Source organism: Salvelinus alpinus, chromosome 16 (assembly GCF_045679555.1).
Source record: "Salvelinus alpinus chromosome 16, SLU_Salpinus.1, whole genome shotgun sequence".
In the NCBI taxonomy this organism is placed as follows: Eukaryota; Metazoa; Chordata; class Actinopteri; order Salmoniformes; family Salmonidae; genus Salvelinus; species Salvelinus alpinus.
The window spans coordinates 15,748,145-15,771,346 of record NC_092101.1 but is presented as its reverse complement, the minus strand read 5'-3'; the positions used below and the strand labels follow the sequence as shown (position 1 = coordinate 15,771,346).

At 43.8% G+C, this 23,202-nt stretch overlaps 1 protein-coding gene across 6 annotated transcripts in view; it reads left to right on the top strand.

Moving 5' to 3' along the window:
• LOC139540943 (tight junction protein ZO-3-like) overlaps positions 1–14,575 on the top strand; it is a 30,727-nt gene extending 16,152 nt beyond the window's left edge. For 5 of the 6 annotated variants that reach the window (XM_071345025.1, XM_071345024.1, XM_071345028.1 and 2 more), the window contains 21 exons: positions 902–1,002; positions 1,114–1,195; positions 1,277–1,386; positions 1,500–1,697; positions 1,824–1,908; positions 5,350–5,435; positions 7,253–7,355; positions 7,790–7,878; positions 7,975–8,047; positions 8,271–8,338; positions 8,441–8,501; positions 8,693–8,849; positions 9,108–9,216; positions 9,386–9,605; positions 9,915–10,120; positions 10,233–10,408; positions 10,824–11,034; positions 12,380–12,480; positions 12,583–13,122; positions 13,267–13,316; positions 13,520–14,575. In XM_071345025.1, coding sequence (XP_071201126.1) covers positions 902–1,002; positions 1,114–1,195; positions 1,277–1,386; positions 1,500–1,697; positions 1,824–1,908; positions 5,350–5,435; positions 7,253–7,355; positions 7,790–7,878; positions 7,975–8,047; positions 8,271–8,338; positions 8,441–8,501; positions 8,693–8,849; positions 9,108–9,216; positions 9,386–9,605; positions 9,915–10,120; positions 10,233–10,408; positions 10,824–11,034; positions 12,380–12,480; positions 12,583–13,122; positions 13,267–13,316; positions 13,520–13,634 — 2,941 coding nt within the window. In that variant the 3' untranslated portion in view covers positions 13,635–14,575. The remainder of the gene's footprint in view (positions 1–901; positions 1,003–1,113; positions 1,196–1,276; positions 1,387–1,499; positions 1,698–1,823; positions 1,909–5,349; positions 5,436–7,252; positions 7,356–7,789; positions 7,879–7,974; positions 8,048–8,270; positions 8,339–8,440; positions 8,502–8,692; positions 8,850–9,107; positions 9,217–9,385; positions 9,606–9,914; positions 10,121–10,232; positions 10,409–10,823; positions 11,035–12,379; positions 12,481–12,582; positions 13,123–13,266; positions 13,317–13,519) is intronic. The other variant, XM_071345023.1, reaches the window with a different exon arrangement.
• The last annotated feature ends 8,627 nt before the right edge of the window (positions 14,576–23,202 follow it).

Genomic DNA, 23,202 nt, shown 5'->3' with positions numbered 1-23,202 from the left:
AGCCACTGCTCCAAAACCGCCATTAAAAAAAGCCAGACTACGGTTTACAACTGCATGGGGACAAAGATCATACTTTTTGGAGAAATGTTCTCTGGTCTGATGAAACAAAAATAGAACTGTTTGGCCATAATGACCATTGTTATGTTTGGAGGAAAAGGGGCAACGCTTGCAAGCCGAAGAACACCATCCCAACCGTGAAGCACGGGGGTGGCAACATCATGTTGTGGGGGTGCTTTGCTACAGGAGGGACTGGTGCACTTCACAAATAGATGGCATCATGAGGCAGGAAAATTGTGGATATATTGAAGCAACATCTCAAGAATTCAGTCAGGAAGTTAAATCTTGGTCGCAAATGGGTCTTCCAAATGGACAAACCCCAAGCATACTTCCAAAGTTGTGGCAAAATGGCTTAAGCACAACAAAGTCAAGGTATTTGGAGTGGCCATCACAAAGTCCTGACCTCAATCAAAATGTGTGGGTAGAACTGAAAAAGCGTGTGAGCAAGGAGGCCTACAAACCTGACTCAGTTACACCAGCTCTGTCAGGAGGAATGGGCCAAAATTCACCCAACTTATTGTGTGAAGCTTGTGGAAGGCTACCCAAAACGTTTGACTCAAGTTTAACAATTTCAAGGCAATGCGACCAAATACTAATTGAGTGTATGTAAACTTCTGATCCACTGGGAATGTGATGAAAGAAATAAAAGCTGAAATAAATCATTCGCTCTACTATTATTCTGACATTTCACATTCTTAAAATAAAGTGGTGATCTGAATTTTTACTAGGATTAAATGTCAGGAATTGTGAAAAACTGAGTTTAAATGTATTTGGCTAAGGTGTATGTAAACCTCTGACTTCAACTGTACGTATGATGAGGCTTTCTCTCTCTGTTCTGTTGCAGAAGAGCTGAGCAACCTCCTCTATTAGCTAAGTCTCGTGACCAGTCCCCGGTGCGTTCGACACTGTCCCGGCCTGCTGCTAAAGCCTACCCCTCTCGCCGAGGTCAGTCCAGAGACGAGGGTCTCAACTCCTTCATTAACATTGGCCCATCCCACTCGTGTGTAATCTGTACCCTGTCGAGCTTGACCTGAACTGTGTGTTGTTTTTCTCCAGCCCCCTCAGAGTCCGAGTCTGACCGCAGTGCCTCACCCCCTCTTGTCAGGAAGGACAGCCCAGATATAGCCGACAAATACAGGTGGGTTGAACCTCAAACCAGACACTGTTTCGATTTTTTGAGATCTGTGTTTCATTGAGGTGTTTTTCTTTCTTGCTGTAGAACTCTTTCAGGGGTGTCCATGCTCCCCAACCCCAAAGCCTCACCTGGCGTCCTCGACTGGGCCGCCCCACGTCCTTCCCGTCCCTCCTCCGCCTTGCGAACTCGTAAAGGTAAACGCACAACATAGGCTATAGGGAAATCTCATCAAATGACACATTCTCGATGAGTGGATCATGATGATAATAACATGTTCTCTCTCTCCCCTGTTTCTCTCTCTGTGCAGTGGTGTCAGAGTCGGACTCGGACCGCAGTGCCTCACCACCCCCTAGAAGAGGAGAGAGTTCCAGAGTCACAGAGGACCACTCCAGATACAGAGTGCTCCCTGACCTGCCCCACCCTGGGACACTGAGCGCCTCCCCCATCTCCATTCGTCAGGATCCCCCCCGACGGGTCTCCTCTCCTGTCAAAGCCCCACCTCCAGGTCAGTAACACTACACCCCTTGCCTCAACTTCCACAACAGGAACACCTTGACATAACATTATAAGTACATTCAAAGGAGGTAGAAAGGGCCACATAATTGGAGCATTACCCTTGCTCTCTCCCCAGACTCTGAGACTGAGTCGGACAGCAGCTCCGGGCCCCCCCAGAGACAGGGCACCACCCACAGGCAGGACTCCCGGAGCAGGTACAGGTACAGATGAGGCATAACCCCTAACTTGTGCTCAGTCAAATCAAATTTTATTTGTCACATGTGCCGAATACAACAGATGTAGACCTTACCGTGAAATGCTTACTTACAAGCCCTTAACTAACAAATCAGTTTTAAGTTAAAAATAACATAGTTAAAGAGCAGCAGTAAAATAACAGTAGCTAGGCTATACACAGGGGGTACTGGTACAGAGTCAATGTGCGGGGGCACCGGTTAGTCGAGGTAATTGAGGTAATGTGTACACTACCGTTCAAATGTTTGTGGTCACTTAGAAATGTCCTTGTTTTTGAAAGAAAAGCTCATTTTTGGTACATTAAAATAACATCAAATTGATCAGAAAAACAGTGTCGACATTGTTAATGTTGTAAATGACTATTGTAGTTGTAAATGGCATCTTTTTATTTTGAATTTCATTTAGATCTTCTTTTTTTTTGTTAATGGAATATCTACATAGGCGTACCGAGGCCCATTATCAGCAACCATCACGCCTGTGTTCCATTGGCACGTTGTGTTAGCTAATTCAAGTTTATAAGGCTAATTGATCATTAGAAAACCCTTTTGCAATTATGTTAGCACAGCTGAAAACCGCTGATTTTAAAAAAGCAATAAAACTGGCCTTCTTTAGACTAGTTGAGTATCTGGAGTGTCAGTATTTGTGGGTTTGATTACAGGCTCAAAATGGCCAGAAACAAATAACTTTCTTCTGAAACTCGTCAGTCTATTCTTGTTCTGAGAAATGAAGGCTATTCCATGTGAGAAATTGCAAAGAAACTGAAGACCTCGTACAACGCTGTGTACTACTCCCTTGACAGAACAGCGCAAACTGGCTCTAACCAGAATAGAGGAGTTGGAGGCGCCGCTGCACAACTGAGCAAGAGGACAAGTACATTAGTGTCTAGTTTGAGAAACAGACGCCTCACAAGTCCTCAACTGGCAGCTTCATTAAATAGTACCCGCAGAACCCCAGTCTCAACGTCAACAGTGAAGAGGCGACTCCGGGATGCTGGCCTTCCAGGCAGAGTTCCTCTGTCCAGTGTCTGTGTTCTTTTGCCCATCTTAATTTTTTCTTTTTAATGGCCAGTCTGAGATATGGCTTTTTCTTTGCAACTCTGCCTAGAAGGCCAGCATCCCGGAATCGCCTCTTCACTGTTGACTTTGAGACTGGTGTTTTGCGAGTACTATTTGATGAAGGAGTCTTATGGTTTGGGGGTAGAAGCTGTTTAGAAGCCTTTTGGACCTAGACTTGGTGCTCCGGTACCGCTTGCCGTGTGGTAGCAGAGAGAACAGTATATGACTAGGGTGGCTGGAGTCTTTGACAATTTTTAGGGCCTTCCTCTGACACCGCCTGGTATAGAGGTCCTGGATGGCAGGAAGCTTGGCCCCAGGGATGTACAGGGCCGTACGCACTACCCTCTGTAGAGACTTGCGGTCGGAAGCCGAGCAGTTGCCATACCAGGCAGTGATGAAACCAGTCAGGACTGTGAGGTTTTGTTTGCCAATAAAGTAAAAGCGACTTTCACTAAGCACATCCCTCTACTGTATATGTTGCTGAATCTGGCCATTACAAAGCAATTAGCAGCATGATTAAAAAAAACATAGAATGCCTGATAATGAATGAGCATTATATTGGTCTAATTCGAAAAGAATCTCAAATGCATTTGGAACTATACAGTCGTGGCCAAAAGTTTTGAGAATGACAAATATTAATTTCCACAAAGTTTGCTGCTTCAGTGTCTTTAGATATTTTTGTCAGATGTTACTATGGAATACTGAAGTATAATTACAAGAATTTCATAAGTGTCAAAGGCTTTCATTGACAATTACATTAAGTTGATGCAAAGAGTCAATATTTGCAGTGTTGACCCTTCTTTTTCAAGACCTCTGCAATCCGCCCTGGCATGCTGTCAATTAACTTCTGGGCCACATCCTGACTGATGGCAGCCCATTCTTGCATAATCAATGCTTGGAGTTTGTCAGAATTTGTGGGGGTTTGTTTGTCCACCCGCCTCTTGAGGATTGACCACAAGTTCTCAATGGGATTAAGGTCTGGGGAGTTTCTTGGCCATGGACCCAAAATATCGATGTTTTGTTCCCCGAGCCACTTAGGTATCACTTTTGCCTTATGGCAAGGTGCTCCATCATGCTGGAAAAGGCATTGTTCGTCACCAAACTGTTCGTGGATGGTTGGGAAAAGTTGCTCTCGGAGAATGTGTTGGTACCATTCTTTATTCATGGCAGTGTTCTTAGGCAAAATTGTGAGTGAGCCCACTCCCTTGGCTGAGAAGCAACCCCACACATGAATGGTCTCAGGATGCTTTACTGTTGGCATGACACAGGACTGATGGTAGCGCTCACCTTGTCTTCTCCGGACAAGCTTTTTTTCCGGATGCCCCAAACAATCGGAAAGGTGCTTCATCAGAGACAATGACTTTACCCCAGTCCTCAGCAGTCCAATCCCTGTACCTTTTGCAGAATATCAGTCTGTTCCTGATGTTTTTCCTGGAGAGAAGTGGCTTCTTTGCTGCCCTTCTTGATACCAGGCTATCCTCCAAAAGTCTTCGCCTCACTGTGTGTGCAGATGCACTCACACCTGCCTGCTGCCATTCCTGAGCAAGCTCTGTACTGGTGGTTCCCCGATCCCGCAGCCGAATCAACTTTAGGAGACGGTCCTGGCGCTTGTTGGACTTTCTTGGGCGCCCTGAAGCCTTCTTCACAACAATTGAACCGCTCTGCTTGAATTTCTTGATGCTCCGATAAATGGTTGATTTAGGTGCAATCTTACTGGCAGCAATATCCTTGCCTGTGAAGCCCTTTTTGTGCAAAGCAATGATGACGGCACGTGTTTCCTTGCAGGTAACCATGATTGGCAGAGGAAGAACAATGATTCCAAGCACCACCCTCCTTTTGAAGCTTCCAGTCTGTTATTCAAACCTAATCAGCATGACAGAGTGATCTCCCGCCTTGTCCTCGTCAACACTCACACCAGTTTTTGGGGGATTCAGTTAATTTGCATGGCAAAGAGGGACTTTGCAATTAATTGCAATTCATCTGATCACTCTTCATAACATTCTGGAGTATATGCAAATTGCCATCATACAAACTGAGGCAGCAGACTTTGTGAAAATTAATATTTGTGTCATTCTCAAAACTTTTGGCCACGACTGTACATGGATGAGTTAGGGTTAGCATCCATGGCATGGATAACAAGTAAAATGCAGTTGTTCAATTAAAAGCAACAATTATCCTTGTAATTGTTAATTACCAACTGTGATCAGCCAGTAGGGTCTTGCTATGTGAGACAGCTCCCCCAGATGTCCTGATGTGAATATATTAAGTCTTCTCATCATTATTTATTTTCTCCACATGTAACTGAGTTCTATTGTCTTCCTTCTCCCTCACTCCCAACTCCCTCTTCTATTCCAGAGCCACTCCTTTAGTAGCTGTGGAGCCCCAAGTGGAGCCCCCCAGGTGGAAGGCTCCCAGTGTCACAATGAGCAACCATGCTAAAGGTGCGCTGTGTGCATATTGACAATTACTTACTTGTAACTTATGCCTATATTATTGCTCATGTTTGGTATGTTTATGATTTGATTTTGTTTACCTACAGTACAAAACAAAAGTTTGGACACCTATTTATTCAAGGGTTTTACTTTATTTTTACTATTTTCTACATTGTAGAATAATAGTGAAGACATCAAAACTATGAAATAACACATATGGAATCCTGTAGTAACCAAAAAATGTGTTAAACAAATCAAAATATATTTTATATTTAAGTTTCTTCAAAGTAGCCACCCTTTGCCTTGATGACAGCTTTGCCCACTCTTGGCATCATCTCAACCAGCTTCACCTGGAATGCTTTTCCAACAGTCTTGAAGGAGTTCCCACATATGCTGAGCACTTGTTGGCTGCTTTTCCTTCACTCTGCGGTCCAACTCATCCCAAACCATCTCAAGTGGCGCAGCAGTCTACGGCACTGCATTTTAGTGTTAGAGGTGTCACTACAGACCCTGGTTCGATTCCAGGCTTTATCACAACTGGCCGTGATTGGGAGTCCCGTAGGGCGGCGCACAATCGGCCCAGCGTAGGGTTAGGGTTTGGCCGGTGTAGGACGTCATTGTAAATGAACTGACTTGCCTATTTAAATAAAAGGTTAGGTGATTGTAGAGGCCAGGTCATCTGATGCAGCACTCCATCACTCTCCCCCTTAGTCAAATAGTCCTTACACAGCCTGGAGGTGTGTTTTGGGTCATTGTCTTGTTGAAAAACAAATGATAGTCCCACTAAGCGCAAACCAGATGGGATGGCGTATCGCTGCAGAATGCTGTGGTAACCATGCTGGTTAAGTGTGCCTTGAATTCTAAATAAATCACAGACAGTGTCACCAGCAAAGCACCATCACACCTCCTCCTCCATGCTTCACGGTGGGAACCATACATGCAGAGATAATCCGTTCACCTACTCTGCGTCTCACAAAGACGCGGCGGTTGCAACCAAATATCTCAAATTTGGACTCATCAGACCAAAGGACAGATTACCACCGGTCCGATGTCTATGTCTTGTGTTTCTTGGCCCAAGCAAGTCTCTTATTATTATTATTGGTGTCCTTTTAATAGTGGTTTCTTTGCAGCAATTTGACCATGAAGGCCTGATTTCATGCAGTGTTCTCTGAACAGTTGATGTTGAGATGTTTGTTACTTGAACTCTGTGAAGCATTTATTTGGGCTACAATCTGAGGTGCAGTTGACTCTAATGAACTTATCCTCTGAAGCAAAGGTAACTCTGGGTCTTCCTTTCCTGTGGTGGTCCTCATAACGCTTGATGGTTTTCGCGACTGCACTTGAAGAAACGTTCAAAGTTCTTAATTTCCGTATTGACTGACCTTCATGTCTTAAAGTAATGATGGACTGTTTCTCTTTGCTTATTTGAGCTGTTCTTGTCATAATATGGACTTGATCTATTACCATATAGGGCTATCTTCTGTATACCACCCTTGTCACAACACAACTGATTGGCTCAAACGCATTAAGAATGAAAGAAATTACACAAATTAACTTTTAACATGGCACACCTGTTAATTGAAATGCATTCCAGGTGACTACCTCATGAAGCTGGTTGAGAGAATACCAAGAGTGTGCAAAGCTGTCATCAAGGCAAAGGGTGGCTACTTTGAATGATTCTATATGTGTTATTTCATAGTTTTGAGGTCTTCACTATTATTCTACAATGTAGAAAATAGTAAAAATAAAGAAAAACCCTTGACTGAGTAGGGCTGTCCAAACCTTTGACTGGTACTGTATGTGTGTGTGTCTGGCCATGTCCACAGGGCGCTCAGGATCAGAGTCAGAGGCAAGTTATTCATCCGTACCTCGACGGGAATTTGCAGACAGTGGAGGCTCCAGTTCCCGGGGATCCAAGAACAGTTACAGGTAATGCTGACAGACGAACACACCAACCCGTTAACAGGAGAATGTGATGATACTGGCCAAGATAATACTGCGATGCGTAAACTTAGTTGAGTGCAAAATGGCAAGTTAAAGACGTTGGTACACATACACGTTGATTAAAAACTGTTTCAATAGCTGACTGCTTCAGAACATAATATGTTCGGAGGATAAATCCAGGATGCTAGACTGGTTGGTTTATTTGGACAAGGAACTGAATCAATATTGACACATTTAACATGCACAGTTCTGCATGCTAAGATCACACACTGTTTGAAGTCGGTCAACATCGCACTCTTGATAACCCCTTTCAGTCCAATTAGCTAGTATTTAACTATAGGATTTCTATAGTAGTTGACACGATAAGAGCTTTGTATTGAGTATGATTGCGCTCTCTAGCTCTCCTCTCTCTCTCCCAGAGCTCTGCCTGAGATGCAGTCTTCTCCAGCTCCATTAGTGAGACAGGACCCCCCTCAACGAGGCATGACCCCCTCCAGACCAGTCTCAGGTCAGTGTCCCTCATATGAAAGATGGGCACTGTCTAGTAAGATTGAACTTGGGGTTGGAAGTCTGTATCCTCATCCTCTGTTTTTGCTCTCTTCAGATTCCTCTGAGTCAGACCGTGCACCTTCACCCCCTCGGAGGTCTGGGAGTACCGATGTGGAGAGCAACCACAGGTAAAACACTAGAAACCACTGTTGACAACCAGGTAAAGATCAGACAGTTTAATAAACCACCATAAACAAAAGGAATGCACACCTCCAAGAAACGTCCTCTGTGACAAGTCATGTTACTCTTCAAGTCAATCTGATCACAAGTGTGTGTGTACACTTCCACCTTCTCTGACCTCTAACTCACTTATTGTGGAAATGTCAGTGAATGGTATCTCTTCTCTTGTAGTATTCCACGCAGAGCCAATGGAACTGTCCGCTATGGGATATCAGTGAAGAGCAACCCTCCAGCCTACTGTAAGTACCAACTCTCTTGTATCAGCTCTCCAATGTCCTCTTTATAACGTGTTAGTAACTCTGTGGATGGAAGGAAGGTCTTAACTGTTATTTCCATTTCAGCCAAGACAGAGGAACCCCTCTACTCCTTACCTCCGGACTCCATCCCCACACCTAACTTGGGGTAAGGTGATTTATTTATACCCATACAGTATAGCCTTAGAAAAAATGTCAAATATAAAAAATGTACAACCCATTCACAATGCAGACCACCATAAGTGATTTATTTGTTCGGTATCCTATAGTCTATTGAATATGACTGGACAATGCTCCTTTTCATAAATACTCCTTTTGATCTGTACTATCTTCTCTCAGATATAGCTCCGATCTGAACACAGTGTCGTTTGTGAAGGAGGGCAGCGTAGGCCTGAGGCTGGTGGGGGGTAATGACGTGGGCATCTTTGTTGGGGGGGTTCAGCCCAACAGTCCTGCCCATGAGCAAGGCATGAAGGAGGGGGACCAGATCATGCAGGTGAGACTCACTGTTGCGGTCACCACCGGTACATGGTGTGCATGCTTTTGTTTCTGCCCAGCACTAACACATCTGATTCAATTAAGATCTTTATTAGTTAATTCAGTTTTTTTCTATGCCGTGCTGAAGCAAAAGCCTGTGCACACTAGCTCTCTGGGACAAGTGTTAGTGTAAATCAGCACTTCAGTGGTCACTATCTACAGTACAAGTATATGCAACACATCTCTCACCCACTTATGGGCTATGGTCTTGTTCTAGGTGAATGGGGTGGACTTTAGTCATTTTAACCGTGAGGAAGCTGCTATGTTCCTGATCAACATAAAGAGAGGGGAGCCGGTGGACATCCGTACTCAGAACAAGATGGACAGTGAGTATAACGTCCTTAGAGGCAGAACCAGGTGCAGGGGGGAAGATTTGTGGTTGATTTCAGAGGACTTGCCCATATGACAATTACTATGTAATAACTCTACCCAGTAACAAATAAGGTACATACAAATTATTAAATTATTCCTAAATTATTCTTCCTCTCTTGTCAGTATACAAGAAGATACTGAAGTCCAACTTGGGGGACTCGTTCTACATCCGGACCCACTTTGACAACGAGGCAGAGGGCCACAACAGCCTAGCCTTCACCAGGGGAGAGGTGTTCAGGGTGGTGGACACCATGCACAGGGGCAAGCTGGGGAAGTGGCTGGCTATACGCATGGGCAACGACCTGCACGAGCTGGACAAGGGCACCATCCCCAACCAGACCGGGTGAGTTGAGACTAGAATGAGTGAGTTATTGATTATATGATTGGTTGGATTTGGATGTAAAAAGATAAATGTAAAAAGATACATTAGGTTACAAAGGATGACATCTGATGGCAACGTATTTCCAATTTGTATACTTATGCTGCATTTACACAGTCAGTCCAATTCTGATATTTTACCCAATTATTAGCAAATGAGTGATCTGATTGGTCAAAAGAAAGACAAGATCAGAATTGGGCTGCCTATGTAAACGCAGCCTCATACTGTCATTAGGGTAGCAGTAATTCTACAATCATTCTGTCTCTCACCCAGGGCTGAGACACTGGCCAGTATGGAGCAGGCTCAGAGGGCCAGTGGAGGAGGAGGGGATCGCCAGGTCTCAGGGCCCAGGGCAGAGTTCTGGAAACTACGGGGGCTTAGAGGGGCCAAGAAGAACGTCCGCCGGACCCGCGACGACCTGCTCCAACTCACTATACAGGGCAAATTCCCAGCGTACGAGAGAGTTCTGCTCAGAGAAGGTTATATTACATAATAGTTCACATAATAGTCAAACACTTTTAAACAAGTTTGTGTACTAAACATTTTGTATTGTGAATCAACCCATGTACGTGGACCCATGTTTATCTCCAGCTAATTTCAAACGGCCAATCGTCATCTTGGGTCCTCTGAATGATGTGGCCATGGAGAAGCTGGCCAGAGAGATGCCTGATGAATATGAGGTGGCAGAGATGGTTCCTCGTAGTAGTGGAGCAGACACCGCTTCTACGGTCATCAAGCTGGACACAGTCCGAAGGATTGCAGAGAAGGTGATGAAACAAACTGGGAAGATGTGACCTGTTGTGGTGTGAGACAGACGTACAACTATATGCTTGTTTGAATCCAGGACCAGAATGGCGGACATGCATGAAGATGGCGGCTCCCATATACTTACCACAAATGCTTCATTTTCTAAGTTCGCCGTATTATACTGTGCTCTCCATTACTCTTTTTTTGTATCCGCATTAGAAGTTAACTCTAGCTCCAAGACGGCGACAAATCGAGAGAGAAAAACAAGTAGATTGTGCTGGTTTATTGGCACATTGAACCATGTCGCGTACCGTAGATTAAAAACTCTGTGGGTATTGCTAAAACAATAACGTAATATCTGAATTCCTCCATTTATGCACCTCGCAATTGAAGAACAATGCCTAATTGTATGTTTCTTCACGCCTCTGTGTCCAGAACAAGCACCCTCTGCTGGACATTACTCCTACTGCAGTGGAGCGTCTGAACTACATCCAGTACCACCCCATGGTGCTGTTCCTGGACCCACACAGCAGGAAGGACGTCAAGGCCATGAGGCAGAGGATGTGCCCGAACTCCAACAAGAGCTCCAGACGCCTCTACGCACAGGCCCTCAAGATGAGGAAGCACTGCGGCCATCTATTCGCAGGTAAACACACACATACCTGTGTTATCAAAACACATACTGTTGAAGTCGGAAGTTTACATACACCTTAGCCAAATACATTTTAAACTCCGTTTTTCACAATTCCTGACATTTAGTCCTTGTAAACATTCCCTGTCTTAGGTCAGTTAGGATCAACACTTTATTTTAAGAATGTGAAATGTCAGAATAATAGTAGATAGAATGATTTATTTCAGCTTTTATTTCTTTCATCACATTCCCAGTGGGTCAGAAGTTTACATACACTCAATTAGTATTTGGTAGCATTGCCTTTAAATTGTTTAACTTTGGTCAAACGTTTCGGGTAGCCTTCCACAAGCTTCCCACAATAAGTTGGATGAATTTTGAGATGGTTCTTCGGCTTGCAAGCTTCCCCCTTTTTCCTCCAAACATAACAATGGTCATTATGGCCAAACAGTTCTATTTTTGTTTCATCAGACCAGAGGACATTTCTCCATGTGCAGTTGCAAACGGTAGTCTGGCTTTTTTATGGCGGTTTTGGAGCAGTGGCTTCTTCTTTGCTGAGCGGTCTTTCAGGTTATGTTGATATAGGACTCGTTTTACTGTGGATATAGATCATTTTGTACCTGTTTCCTCCAGCATCTTCACAAGGTCCTTTGCTGCTGTTCTGGGATTGATTTGCACTTTTCGCACCAAAGTACGTTCATCTCTATGAGACAGGTCTCCTTCCTGAGCGGTATGACGGCTGCGTGGTCCCATGGTGTTTATATTTGCGTACTATTGTTTGTAGAGATGAACGTGGTATCTTCAGGCGTTTGGAAATTGATCCCAAGGATGAACCAGACTTGTTGAGGTCTAAAAAAAAAATTCTGAGGTCTTGGCTGATTTATTTTGATTTTCCCATGATGTCAAGCAAAGAGGCACTGAGTTTGAAGGTAGGTCTTGAAATACATCCACAGGTGCACCTCCAATTGACTCAAATTATGTCAATTAGCTTATCAGAAGCTTCTAAAGCCATGACATAATTTTCTGGAACGTTCCAAGCTGTTTAAAAGCACAGTCAACATACTGTATGTAAACTTCTGACCTACTGGAATTGTGATACAGTGAATTATAAGTGAAATCATCTGTCTGTAAACAATTGTTGGAAAAATGACTTGTCATGCACAAAGTAGATGTCCTAACTGACTTGCCAAAACAAGACATTTGTGGAGTGGTTGAAAAACAAGTTTTAATGACTCCAACCTAAGTGTATGTAAACTTCCGACTTCAACTGTACTTGTTGTTTTTGCTCTTAAGTAGTTTATCTGTTAAAAAAGGTCAAGTGGTTTTATTCATAACTATGTCCCATTGTTCCCATACTTCCCAGCTCGTATTGCCCTCCAGCCCAGCTCTAATGTGTGGTATGAGACTCTGAAAGACAAGATCAGACACCAGCAGGCCAAACCTGTCTGGGTCTCAGAAGTCACGGTAAGACAGACAGATCCCAGCTCACAGTCAAACTGGGAATTTGCTCTCAATGAATTACCTGGCAGAATAAAGACTAAAGTAAATGCATGTCTGTGTGTTTAGTTGGAGGGAGGCGGAGAGGAGGAGCTGGATGCGTTGGACCGGACTCATTCGGACTACCTGAGTGCTGCCAGTGACCTAGAGGACACGGATGGAGAGGCGTTTACAGACGGAGAGGTCTACACTGACAATGAGGACCTGGAGGAACCATTTGACGCCAGCAACCAGCTCCGGATATCCAGGCCCACCGCTCTGGCCCGCTCCTCAGAGCCCGCCGCCGAGTACCACAGCCCCGACCCATCCCCCGAGCCTCTGGGAGAGGTCCCACCCCTGATGCATGTGCCTGAGCCCAGGTCGACCCGTCGTCCATCTGACAGCTCTCCTCACGATGTCGTCACTGATGACACCCCGTCCTATCATAGCTTTTCAGATTCGGACTTCAGCGCCATTAACCCGGCTGTTCCGACCACCCACTCGGATGAACACCCTGACTTCATAGCCCCTAACCCCAGAATCTTTGTTCCTGAGCCCCCGTCAGCCGAGCTGCTCCCAGAGAGCCCCCCATCCGTCACAATGTCAGTCATAGAGAAGAAACTCCAACAGGTACTGATGGGACTGTCTCAGTCCATCATATCACTAAACTCTTACAGATCTTCCATAAGCTCTTAGTTTACTTCCAAAGGCTCAAATACTCTGTTAACTTATGTCTCCAGTGATTTTGACCCATGACTACGTTCCCTCTTTCAGACCCATATGGCAGAACCTCAGGAGAGGAAAGCTTCCCCATCATTCATTGTGTAAGTGAAGTAGGCCTATATCTGATAATATTAATATGTGTGATGGTATTTGTTTAATTGGATAATCATCATAATCCATGTCTATAAACCAACCTTAGCAACTGGAAAGTGAGAAACTACTTCTAGTCCAAATTGTTCTATCCAAGTTGAGTAAGACTGAAGTGACAGTAAATTATGTGTCTTTCTCTTCTATTTCCTCATAGGTTGGCTCACCACCAGGCTGTCCAGACGAGACGCACTCAGATCCGAGGCAGTGACAGCTCCGATGACAATGGCGAGACTGAGGACTTCGAGTGGGGTCCAGCTACAGAACTTTAGATTAGAAAACACAGTTCCAGGACTACAAAACAAGAATGCTGGAGCACACCATTCCAGAACTACAACTCTGATGCACAAAGTTCCAGAACTGCAGAACTACAATTGTAGCCCATACAGTTCCAGAGTACAGACTTTGCCTCTTAAATGGGAGATGTGAAATGCTCTCAACTTCAGCCTTCGAGGATAACTTTTTGTTTCTGTTGGACTAACATTTTCTTTGGAGAGGTAGGTTGGAGGGCCACTGTCAGGGCCACTCACACCTTTCTAAATGCCAAATTCCAAGAGTGGAAGTTAATTTTGATAGAAATTCTAATTAAAACCTCAGGGTTTGGTATTTGCAGTAAAGCAAACATTTTATTTGTATTGCATGTACCTTTTTAATTAATGCTCTTTTTGATCAAAACTATGGAGATTTTACCAACACCGGCAACTTTGATGTCAAGGATGTCAATTGAACTAAAAGCTGGAATCCTTAATTGAAACGATAACAAAGCAGTCACACCGCCTATGTTTTGGTAAAAAGCTGAGGGATGGGCCTGGAGAAATGTAACCACTCTCAAATTCAAAGTGAGCGCTATGGACTGACAATCCATGATATCAGATTGATAGTTTTAACCCTGTTTTGAGGCTACACAGTGTTTGTTTACAAAAATGTGATTACAAGCTTATATTTTGGGTTCTGATGGGGTACGACAGTTGAAGTAAAGCTCATTAGGCATTTATAAGTTATTCTTCAAGAATCAATGCATATAGCTATATCATTCATTTATACGTCCAATTATGTAGCAACTAAGGATTCTAGCTTTCATGAGAACTGCTTAAAAAACAATTATGGACATTCACAGAACACTAAATATATCAAAGCTCCATTTTCTAAATTATGATTCATTTGTAAAGATAACACATTTTGTTCATTAAATATTACAAATCTGGCAAAAAAATATCTGCTCTTGTCATTGTTTTTCATCATGTCTAGAACATAGTAGAAAATCCTCACCTCGTCCACCACCCATCACTTTTGTAATTTTAACACCCCTGTGTTACCAAACATCTTGGTTGAATGATCCAACATGTTTCTGGATAGTGGAATAATGAAACACAGCTTAGCTGCGATTTATATAATGGCAGCCTGAGCTCATTAAATTCTTAAACCCCAAAAAATGAAGTCCTCTTGTTTACTTTTTTATTAACGCAAACCAATTATAACGAGGGGGATCCATCTATAATCTTAAGTGGGAGGCGCTGAGGGTCATTGGGTGCGTTCCTCTCCTCAGACTTTACTGATGACTGACAGATCTTACAGTGCCTGGATAGGTATTTTATCTATCAGCTTACCACATCATATGTTATAGCAATCTGGTATCCAACGGCACAGTCGATGACGTGGCACGCAACCATTGGCTGATGAATGCAACGTCTAAGCAGGCGAACGCGACCAGGTTGCCTTAAAGCCTCATGCACACCAACTGCGGTAAACCATATGCGTTGCGGCGGAAGCCCATTCATTTCAATGGGAGGCAATGTGCGCCGCCGCAACTCATCTGCCGGACTAGGTCGCGGTATGTGCAGTGTGTCGCATTCCTTGGACTTTTCCAACTTGTGGGTTGCTTTGCTGTGCGGTGTCAGAAACAGATGTAGATAAACCACTGCAGAAAGTGCTAATGTGTATTGTGATCATTTTAGTTGTGATGCGCTGCATGGATTGCGACGATAAACTGGGAGACATTGAATTACATTTGTTTTTTTGGTTAGAAAATGCCAATATTAACAATTGGTGGCAGCGGCTAACCATATGATGAACTGCAGTCTCTTCTTGTCCATAATAAACAAACATGTAAATATGTAATTCATTTGGGTGAACTAGACTATCCCTTTTAAAATAGGACCATAGAAAATCCTGCCTGGAGATAGCTCTCCAAGGGGGTTGGCCACCCCTGATATATGTTTACAAATACTGGGGGTTTCAATATGTGACATTTGATTTCTGCAAATTACTCCACATTCAAGATAAATCTAATGAATATCAACCTTCAGATGGTTGAGGCTGATTTGCAAAACCTTTCCATCATATTCATCTACATCAGTGTTTCCCAACTCCAGTCCTCCAGTACCCCCAACGGCACACGTTGTAGCCCCAGACAAACTCACCTGACTCAACTCATTGAGGGCTTGATGATTAGTTGACAAGTTGAATCCAATGGGTTTGTCTGGGGCTACAACAGAAATGTGTGCTATTGGGGGTACTTGAGGACTGGAGTTGGGAAACTGCTCTACATGGGCAACATATTTTGCATTTATGCCTACCATTTCTGCCTAGCAGCAGCTTGTGCACAATACTAACATTACAAAACAGGATATTTGAGGCAAGGAGCATTTCAATGTAGCCTATTCTCATTTTATGACAGCCACTGTCCATAAATGCTTACAAAAATGCAGACACGAGTTGACGTATCAGATTTCAAATAGCCTAATTACACCAGTAACATTGGTAAGAAGTGAAATAATAAGTCTGGCGAATGACAGTAATGTTCTTGCTGAGAAAACCACACTAATTAGTCTATATTTTAGTCCATTGTATGGGATGGTAATTGTTCTTTAAAAAAGAAATGTATTTCACCTTTATTTAACCAGGTAGGTTAGTTGAGAATAAGTTCTCATTTACAACTGCGACCTGGCCAAGATGAAGCAAAGCAGTGCGACACAAACAACAACACAGAGTTACACATGGAATAAACATACAGTCAATAACACAATAGAAAAAGTCTATATACAGTGTGTGCAAATTAGGTAAAATAAGGGAGGTAAGGCAAGAAATAGGCCATAGTGGTGAAATAATTACAATTTTGCAATTAAACACTGGAGTGATGGATGTGCAGAAGATGAATGTGCAAGTAGAGATACTGGGGTGCAAAGGAGCAAATTAAATAACAGACTGGGGATGAGGTAGTTGGATGGGCTATTTACAGATGGGCTATGTACAGGTGCAGTGATCTGTGAGCTGCTCTGACAGCTGATGCTTAAAGTTAGTGAGGGAGATATGAGTCTCCAGCTTTAGTGATTTTTGCAATTCGTTCCAGTCATTGGCAGCAGAGAACTGGAAGGAACGGCGGCCAAAGGAGGAATTGGCTTTGGGGGTGACCAGTGAAATATACCTGCTGGAGCGTGTGCTACAGGTGGGTGTTGCTATGGTGACCAGTGAGCAGAGATAAGGCGGGGCTTTACCTAGCAAAGACTTATAGATGACCTGGAGCCAGTGGGTTTAGCGACGAATATGTAGCGAGGGTCAGCCAACGAGAGCATACAGGTCGTAGTGGTGGGTAGTATATGGAGCTTTGGTGACAGAACGGATGGCACAGTGATAGACTGCATCCAATTTGCTGAGTGTTGGAGGCTATTTTGTAAATGACATCGCCGAAGTCAAGGATCGGCATGAGAGTCAGTTTTACGAGGGTATGTTTGGCAGCATGAGTGAAGGATGCTTTGTTGTGAAATAGGAAGCCGATTCTAGAATTAATTTTGGATTGGAGTTGCTTAATGTGAGTCTGGAAGGAGTGTTTACAGTCTAACCAGACACCTAGGTATTTGTAGTTGTCCACATATTCTAAGTCAGAACCGTCCAGAGTAGTGATGCTGGACGGGAGGGGCAGGTGCGGGCAGCAATCGGTTGAAGAGCATGCATTTAGTTTTACTTGCTCTTACTTGTTCTAAGGACTTTCATCAGCTATTGTGAGAGACCAAATAAATTAAACAGATGTTAAAATCTCCCGAAGACAAAATGACATAGCCTAAATCTGCCATTACACCCAACACAAATTATATTTTAATTTATTGTCCTCCACTAAAATCAGTTACACATTTGGGTTCACAATCTGTTAGGGCAAAATAATGTTCATAATACAGTGAGCCAAATCAAGTCACTCTACCAGAATTCTGGCTGAATGCTCCCTTTTCGATGTTACAGCCTAATGAACCTAGTACTAAATTGACAATGACCAAACAAGGTAAATAATGTAGCCAATGGATCTGGGCTCATGCAAGTGGTGGATTCAATCACTAGTAATAGGCTATAATATTGTCATATGCTGTCAAAAGGAAGCGTTCTGCGACAGCAACAGGAGTGACAGCAAATTCCCTTGTTGACAATTGTGCACAAAACAGCGCTACATGTTGCTGTGCTGCTCTTTTGACAATTGAGATCATAAACTTTCCTTATGAAAAAACATTGCAGTCAGAGTGAGGTATAACTGCAGTCCACTAGTATAACTGTAGTTAGAGTGCAGCATAATTGCAGTGTGCTGCAAATACTGCTTCTAAAATAAGTTTTTTTACTGCAGTAATTTTGCATTCTAACTGCAGTTACAGTGCAGTATTACTGCAGTTCAACTGCAGTAATTCTGAAATGACTGCGTCCAAAATACCACAGTCGACTGCAGTTACTGCACTTTTACAGCAGCTATCCTTTTTTGTAAGGGTTTGTTCAGTGGAGAACGAACATCCCTGTCCAGTGTGCCGTGGTGGTCTGCTCCACTCTTATCATGAGGTGTGTTTCTTTACAAACGCGCATCCAATCGCCTTGGTCCCAGACCCTTACTAAACCAATCACACGCTTCAATCTGCCGCTGTTAACAGTGCAGTGAATGGGAAATTATGGATTTCCCGGGTGATGCTGCCGCAGTTACAATGCTGGTGATGTAGAATTGCAGGCGCATATAGTCCGATATAAAAACATATTTGGTGGCACAATGAAAAGTTAAAGCACTGAATATACACTGGACTAATTAGAAAATAGAATGCATGAGAAATCAAAGGTGTGAGCTTGTGAAGAGGGTCAAATGCGTACACGTGACATCCCGGCAACTTTGAGAAAAAACACTTTATATTGGGAGTTGTCTGGAGAATGCTATGCATATTCATGTCATGGATCTTAGTAGCATAGCATCTCTCTCCATTAATACAGGTGGAAGATGTCAACATCCCTCATTGAATACAAAACATTTAATAAACAAGTTCAATATTCAAAAAAATATTACAATAATGAGACGTATCAACCAATCCAAAGAAAGGATAGGCGAGAGCTAGACAGCCATCTCTGCCGCTTTGTGGACAACGACTCCCATTAGGGCGGTTGTAGGGCGGAGAGACATGTATCTTGTCAGTATATCCATAATCTTTGGAGTTGGCAGCACTGGGTTTTTTATTGCTAATTTGCAAAGTGAGGCTTATTTGATCGAATATATGTTTTTTAATGTTTAGGTTGTTATGGATTTAGTGATATGTACATGTACAAATTACCTCAACTAACCTTTACCCCGCACACTGACTCGGTACCGGCACCCCCTGTATATAGCCTCGTTATTTTTAGGCTATTGTGTTACTTTTAATTATTTTTTACTTTTAGTTTATTTGGTCAATTTTTTCTTAACTCTTCTTGAACTGCACTGTTGGTTAAGGGATTGTAAATAAGCATTTCACGGTAAGGTCTACACTTGTTGTATTCGGCACATGTGGCAAATAAAGTGTGATTTGATATACACAATATATACAAAAGTATGTCGGCACACCTTCAAATTAATTGACTTGGCTATTTCAGCCACACCCGTTGCTAACAGATGTATTAAATCGAGCACACCACCATGCAATCTCCATAGACAAACATTGGCATTAGAATGGCTTTACTGAAGAGCTCAGTGACTTTCAACGTGGCACTGTCATCGGATGCAACCTTTCCAACAAGTCAGTTCGTCAAATTTCTGCCCTGCCAGAGCTGCCACGGGCATCTGTAAGTGCTGTTATTGTAAAGTGGAAATGTCTAGGACACACAACGGCTCAGCCGCGATGTGGTAGGACACACAAGCTCACAGAGGGGCGGCAGGTAGTCTAGTGGTTAGAGCGTTGGGACAGTAACCGAAAGGTTGCCAGTTCGAATCCCTGAGCTGACAAGGTCAGTCGTTCTGCTCCTGAACAAGGCAGTTAACCCACTGTTCCTAAGCCGTCAGTGTAAATAAGAATTTGTTCTTAACTGACTTGCCTAGTTAAATAAAGGTTAAATTAAAAATGTAAGGCGTAAAAAAATGTCTGTCCTCGGTTGAACATTCAACACCATGTTCCAAACTGCCTCTGGAAGCAACATCAGCACAATAACTATTTGTTGAGAGCTTCATGAAATGGGTTTCCATGGCTGAGCAACCGCTCACAAGCCTAAAATCACCATGCGCAATGCCAAGTATCCACTGGAGTGTAAAGCATGCTTCACCGTCTGACAGGAGGAATCTGTTTGGGGAAGGCCCTTTCCTATTTCAGCATGACAATGCCCCGTGCACAAAGCGAGGTTCATACAGAAATAGTTTGTCGAGATCGGTGTGGAAGAACTTGACTGGCCTACACAGAGCCCTGACCTCAACCCCATCGAACACCTTTGGGATGAATTGGAACACCGACTGCGAGCCAGGCCTAATCGCCCAACATCAGTGCCTGACCTCACTAATGCTCTTGTGGCTGAATGGAAGCCAGTCCCCACGGCAATGTTCCAACATCTTGTGGAAAGCCTTTCCAGAAGAGTGGATGCTGTTATAGGAGCAAAGGGAGGACCAAGTCCATATTAATGACCATGATTTTGGAATGAGATGACAAGCAGGTGTCCACATACTTTCGGTCATGTAGTGTAAGTGGACGCACGTGACATCTCATTGGCTAGAATGTTCCCACCTGATCTCGTCTCCTCCCGCCTGCCTTTCCGCCTTTGCGACAAAGGGAGAATCTCAATTGTATACTCCTCACGTCCTCTTTCTGTCCTTGCCTCCTTCCCAAAACCCATTGGATGAGAAAGTCCGAGGTCCCCCTCGTTGCAGACGGTGCACTACTTTTGTGAGAGAAAAAATGTTTCCAGTGCTGCAGAGGGCTATATTGATCCGCTAATACAGGCAAGGCTGGCTCACTTATTAGGCAGGGTTAAAGCCGGCGGTCTATGGCGGAAGATTAAAGAGGGCAACATTTCCTGAGTGGTGCAGCGGTCTAAGGCACTACATCGCAGTGCTGAGGCGCCGCTTCAGCCTTGGGTTCGATCCCAGGCAGTGTCCCAGCCGGCAGTGACCAGGAGCTCCATGGCGTGGCGTACAATTGGCCCAGCATCGTCCGGGTTAGGGGAGGGTTTGGCCGGGGGGATTTCCTTGGCTCATCGTGCTCTAGCAACTCCTTGTGGCGGACCAGCCATGAATGGCCAGGACCAGCCCTGAATACTGGCGTAGTAAAGGCCCAGTGCACTACTTTTGTGAGAAAGATAAATGTTTCCTGCACTGCACACACAGGTGCACTAATACAGGAGTAGTAAAGGCCCAGTGCACTGCTTTTGTGAGAATAAAAAAATATATACACTAAACAAAAATATAAATGCAACATGCAACAATTTCAAAGATTTTACTGAGTTACAGTTCATAAGGAAATCAATCAATTGAAATAAATGCATTAGGTGCTAATATATGGATTTCCCCCTGACTGGGAATACATATATGCATCTGTTGGTCACAGATACCTTAAAAAAAGGTAGAGGCATAGATCAGAAAACCAGTCAGTATCTGGTATGACCACCATTTGCCTCATGCTGCGACACGTCTCCTTGGCATACAGTTGATCAGGTTTTTGATTGTGACCTGTGGAATGTTGTCCCACTCCTCTTCAATGGCTGTGCGAAGTTGCTGGATATTGGTGGAAACTGGAACATGCTGTCATACATGTCGATCAGAGCATCCCAAACATGCTCAATGGTTGATATGTCTGGTGGGTATGGGACATTTTCAGCTTCCAGGAATTGTATACAGATCCTGCAACATGGGACTGTGCATTATCATGCTGAAACATGAGGTGATGGCGGTGGATAAATGGCACAACAATGGGCCTCAGGATCTCGTCACGATATCTCTGTGCATTCAAATTGCTATCGATAATATGCAGCTGTGTTCATTGTCTGTAGTTTATGCCTGCCCATGCCATAACCCCACCTACACCATGGGGCACTCTGTTCACAACGTTGACATCAGCAAACCGCTCGCCCACACGACGTCATACCATCTGCCAGTTGAAACTGGGATTCATCCATGAAGAGCACACTTCTACAGCATGACAGTGGCCACCGAAGGTGAGCATTTGCCCACTGAAGTCGAACTGCAGTCAGGTCAAGACCCTTGTGAGGACGACGAGAACACATATGAGCTTTCCTGAGACGGTTTCTGACAGTTTGTGTAGAAATTCTTGGGTTGTGCAAACCACAGTTTCATCAGCTGTCCGGGTGGCTGGTCTCAGACGATCCCACAGGTGAAGTAGCCAGATGTGGATGTCCTGGGCTGGGGTGGTTACACATGGTCTGAGGTTTTGAGGCCGGTTGGACTCTAAAACAACGTTGGAGGCGGTTTATGGTAGAGAAATGAACATTCAATTCTCTGGCAACAGCTCTGGTGGACATTCCTGCAGTCAGCAGGCCAATTGCACACTCTCTCAAAACTTGAGACAGCTGTGGCATTGTGTTGTGTGACAAAGCTGCACATTTTAGAGTGGTTTATTGTTCCCAGCACAAGGTGCATCTGTGTAGTGATCATGCTGTTTATTCAGCTTCTTGATATGCCACACCTGTCAGGTGGATGGATTATTTTGGCAAGGAGAAATGCTCACAAACAGGAACGTAAACAAATTTGTGCACAACATTTGAGAGAAATAAGCTTTTTGTGCTTATGGAACATTTCTGGGATATTTTATTTCAGCTCATAAAACATGGGACCAACACTTTATATGTTGCATTTATATTTTTGTTCAGTATATATGTTTTATTTTATTCCGATTTTTCAAGGGGTGCTGCAGCCCCATCAGCACCCCTACTTCCCGCGGCTATGACCAGAGGTGGAAAATACCAACTCATTTCCGTTTTTAGTGACTACATTGGGCTTGTTGAACATTGCAGGCGACTGCCGACTGACTGATCTACACATGACCTTGCATCATAAATAACTACTCATTGTTATTTGTAAATCAGTCAGCCAGTCACAATTGACCTAAGATACATTACGGTTTTGATTCTCTGGAACACGGCGATATATAGTGAGTTCCAGACCGACTATATGTGCATTCAGTTCGCTTGATTTGTACTGAATGGAACGTTGAGGTACGTTTGCTCCCGTTTGGGGGGTGCTGCAAGGTGTGGCTTGAAGCAATGAGTGGCGTGTTTAAAGGGCAGTGGCCATGCTGACAGCGTTTTTCCAACCCACAACCTCCCCGTTTTCAATTGGTCTTTCAGTACAGTACCCTTTCCGTTCAATTGAACGTTACAGAACATAAATCGTACTGTACGCAGCCCAGGACTGCTGCCAGACCGTTCTGACAGTAGGGGATAGTGAGGTATTCTCAATCGTTGTTAGAGCTATTTAACTCTTGTTGGAGGCATCGAATACGTTGTACGCTACTGGTTTACTATAGAAATGTTCTGTAAAAATGTTTTATAGACATTGTATTGCAATCCTCTAGCGCCCCAATCAAATGGAGAGCATTACATCACATGCGCTTTTCTTCCCTTGAGAAAAAAAAT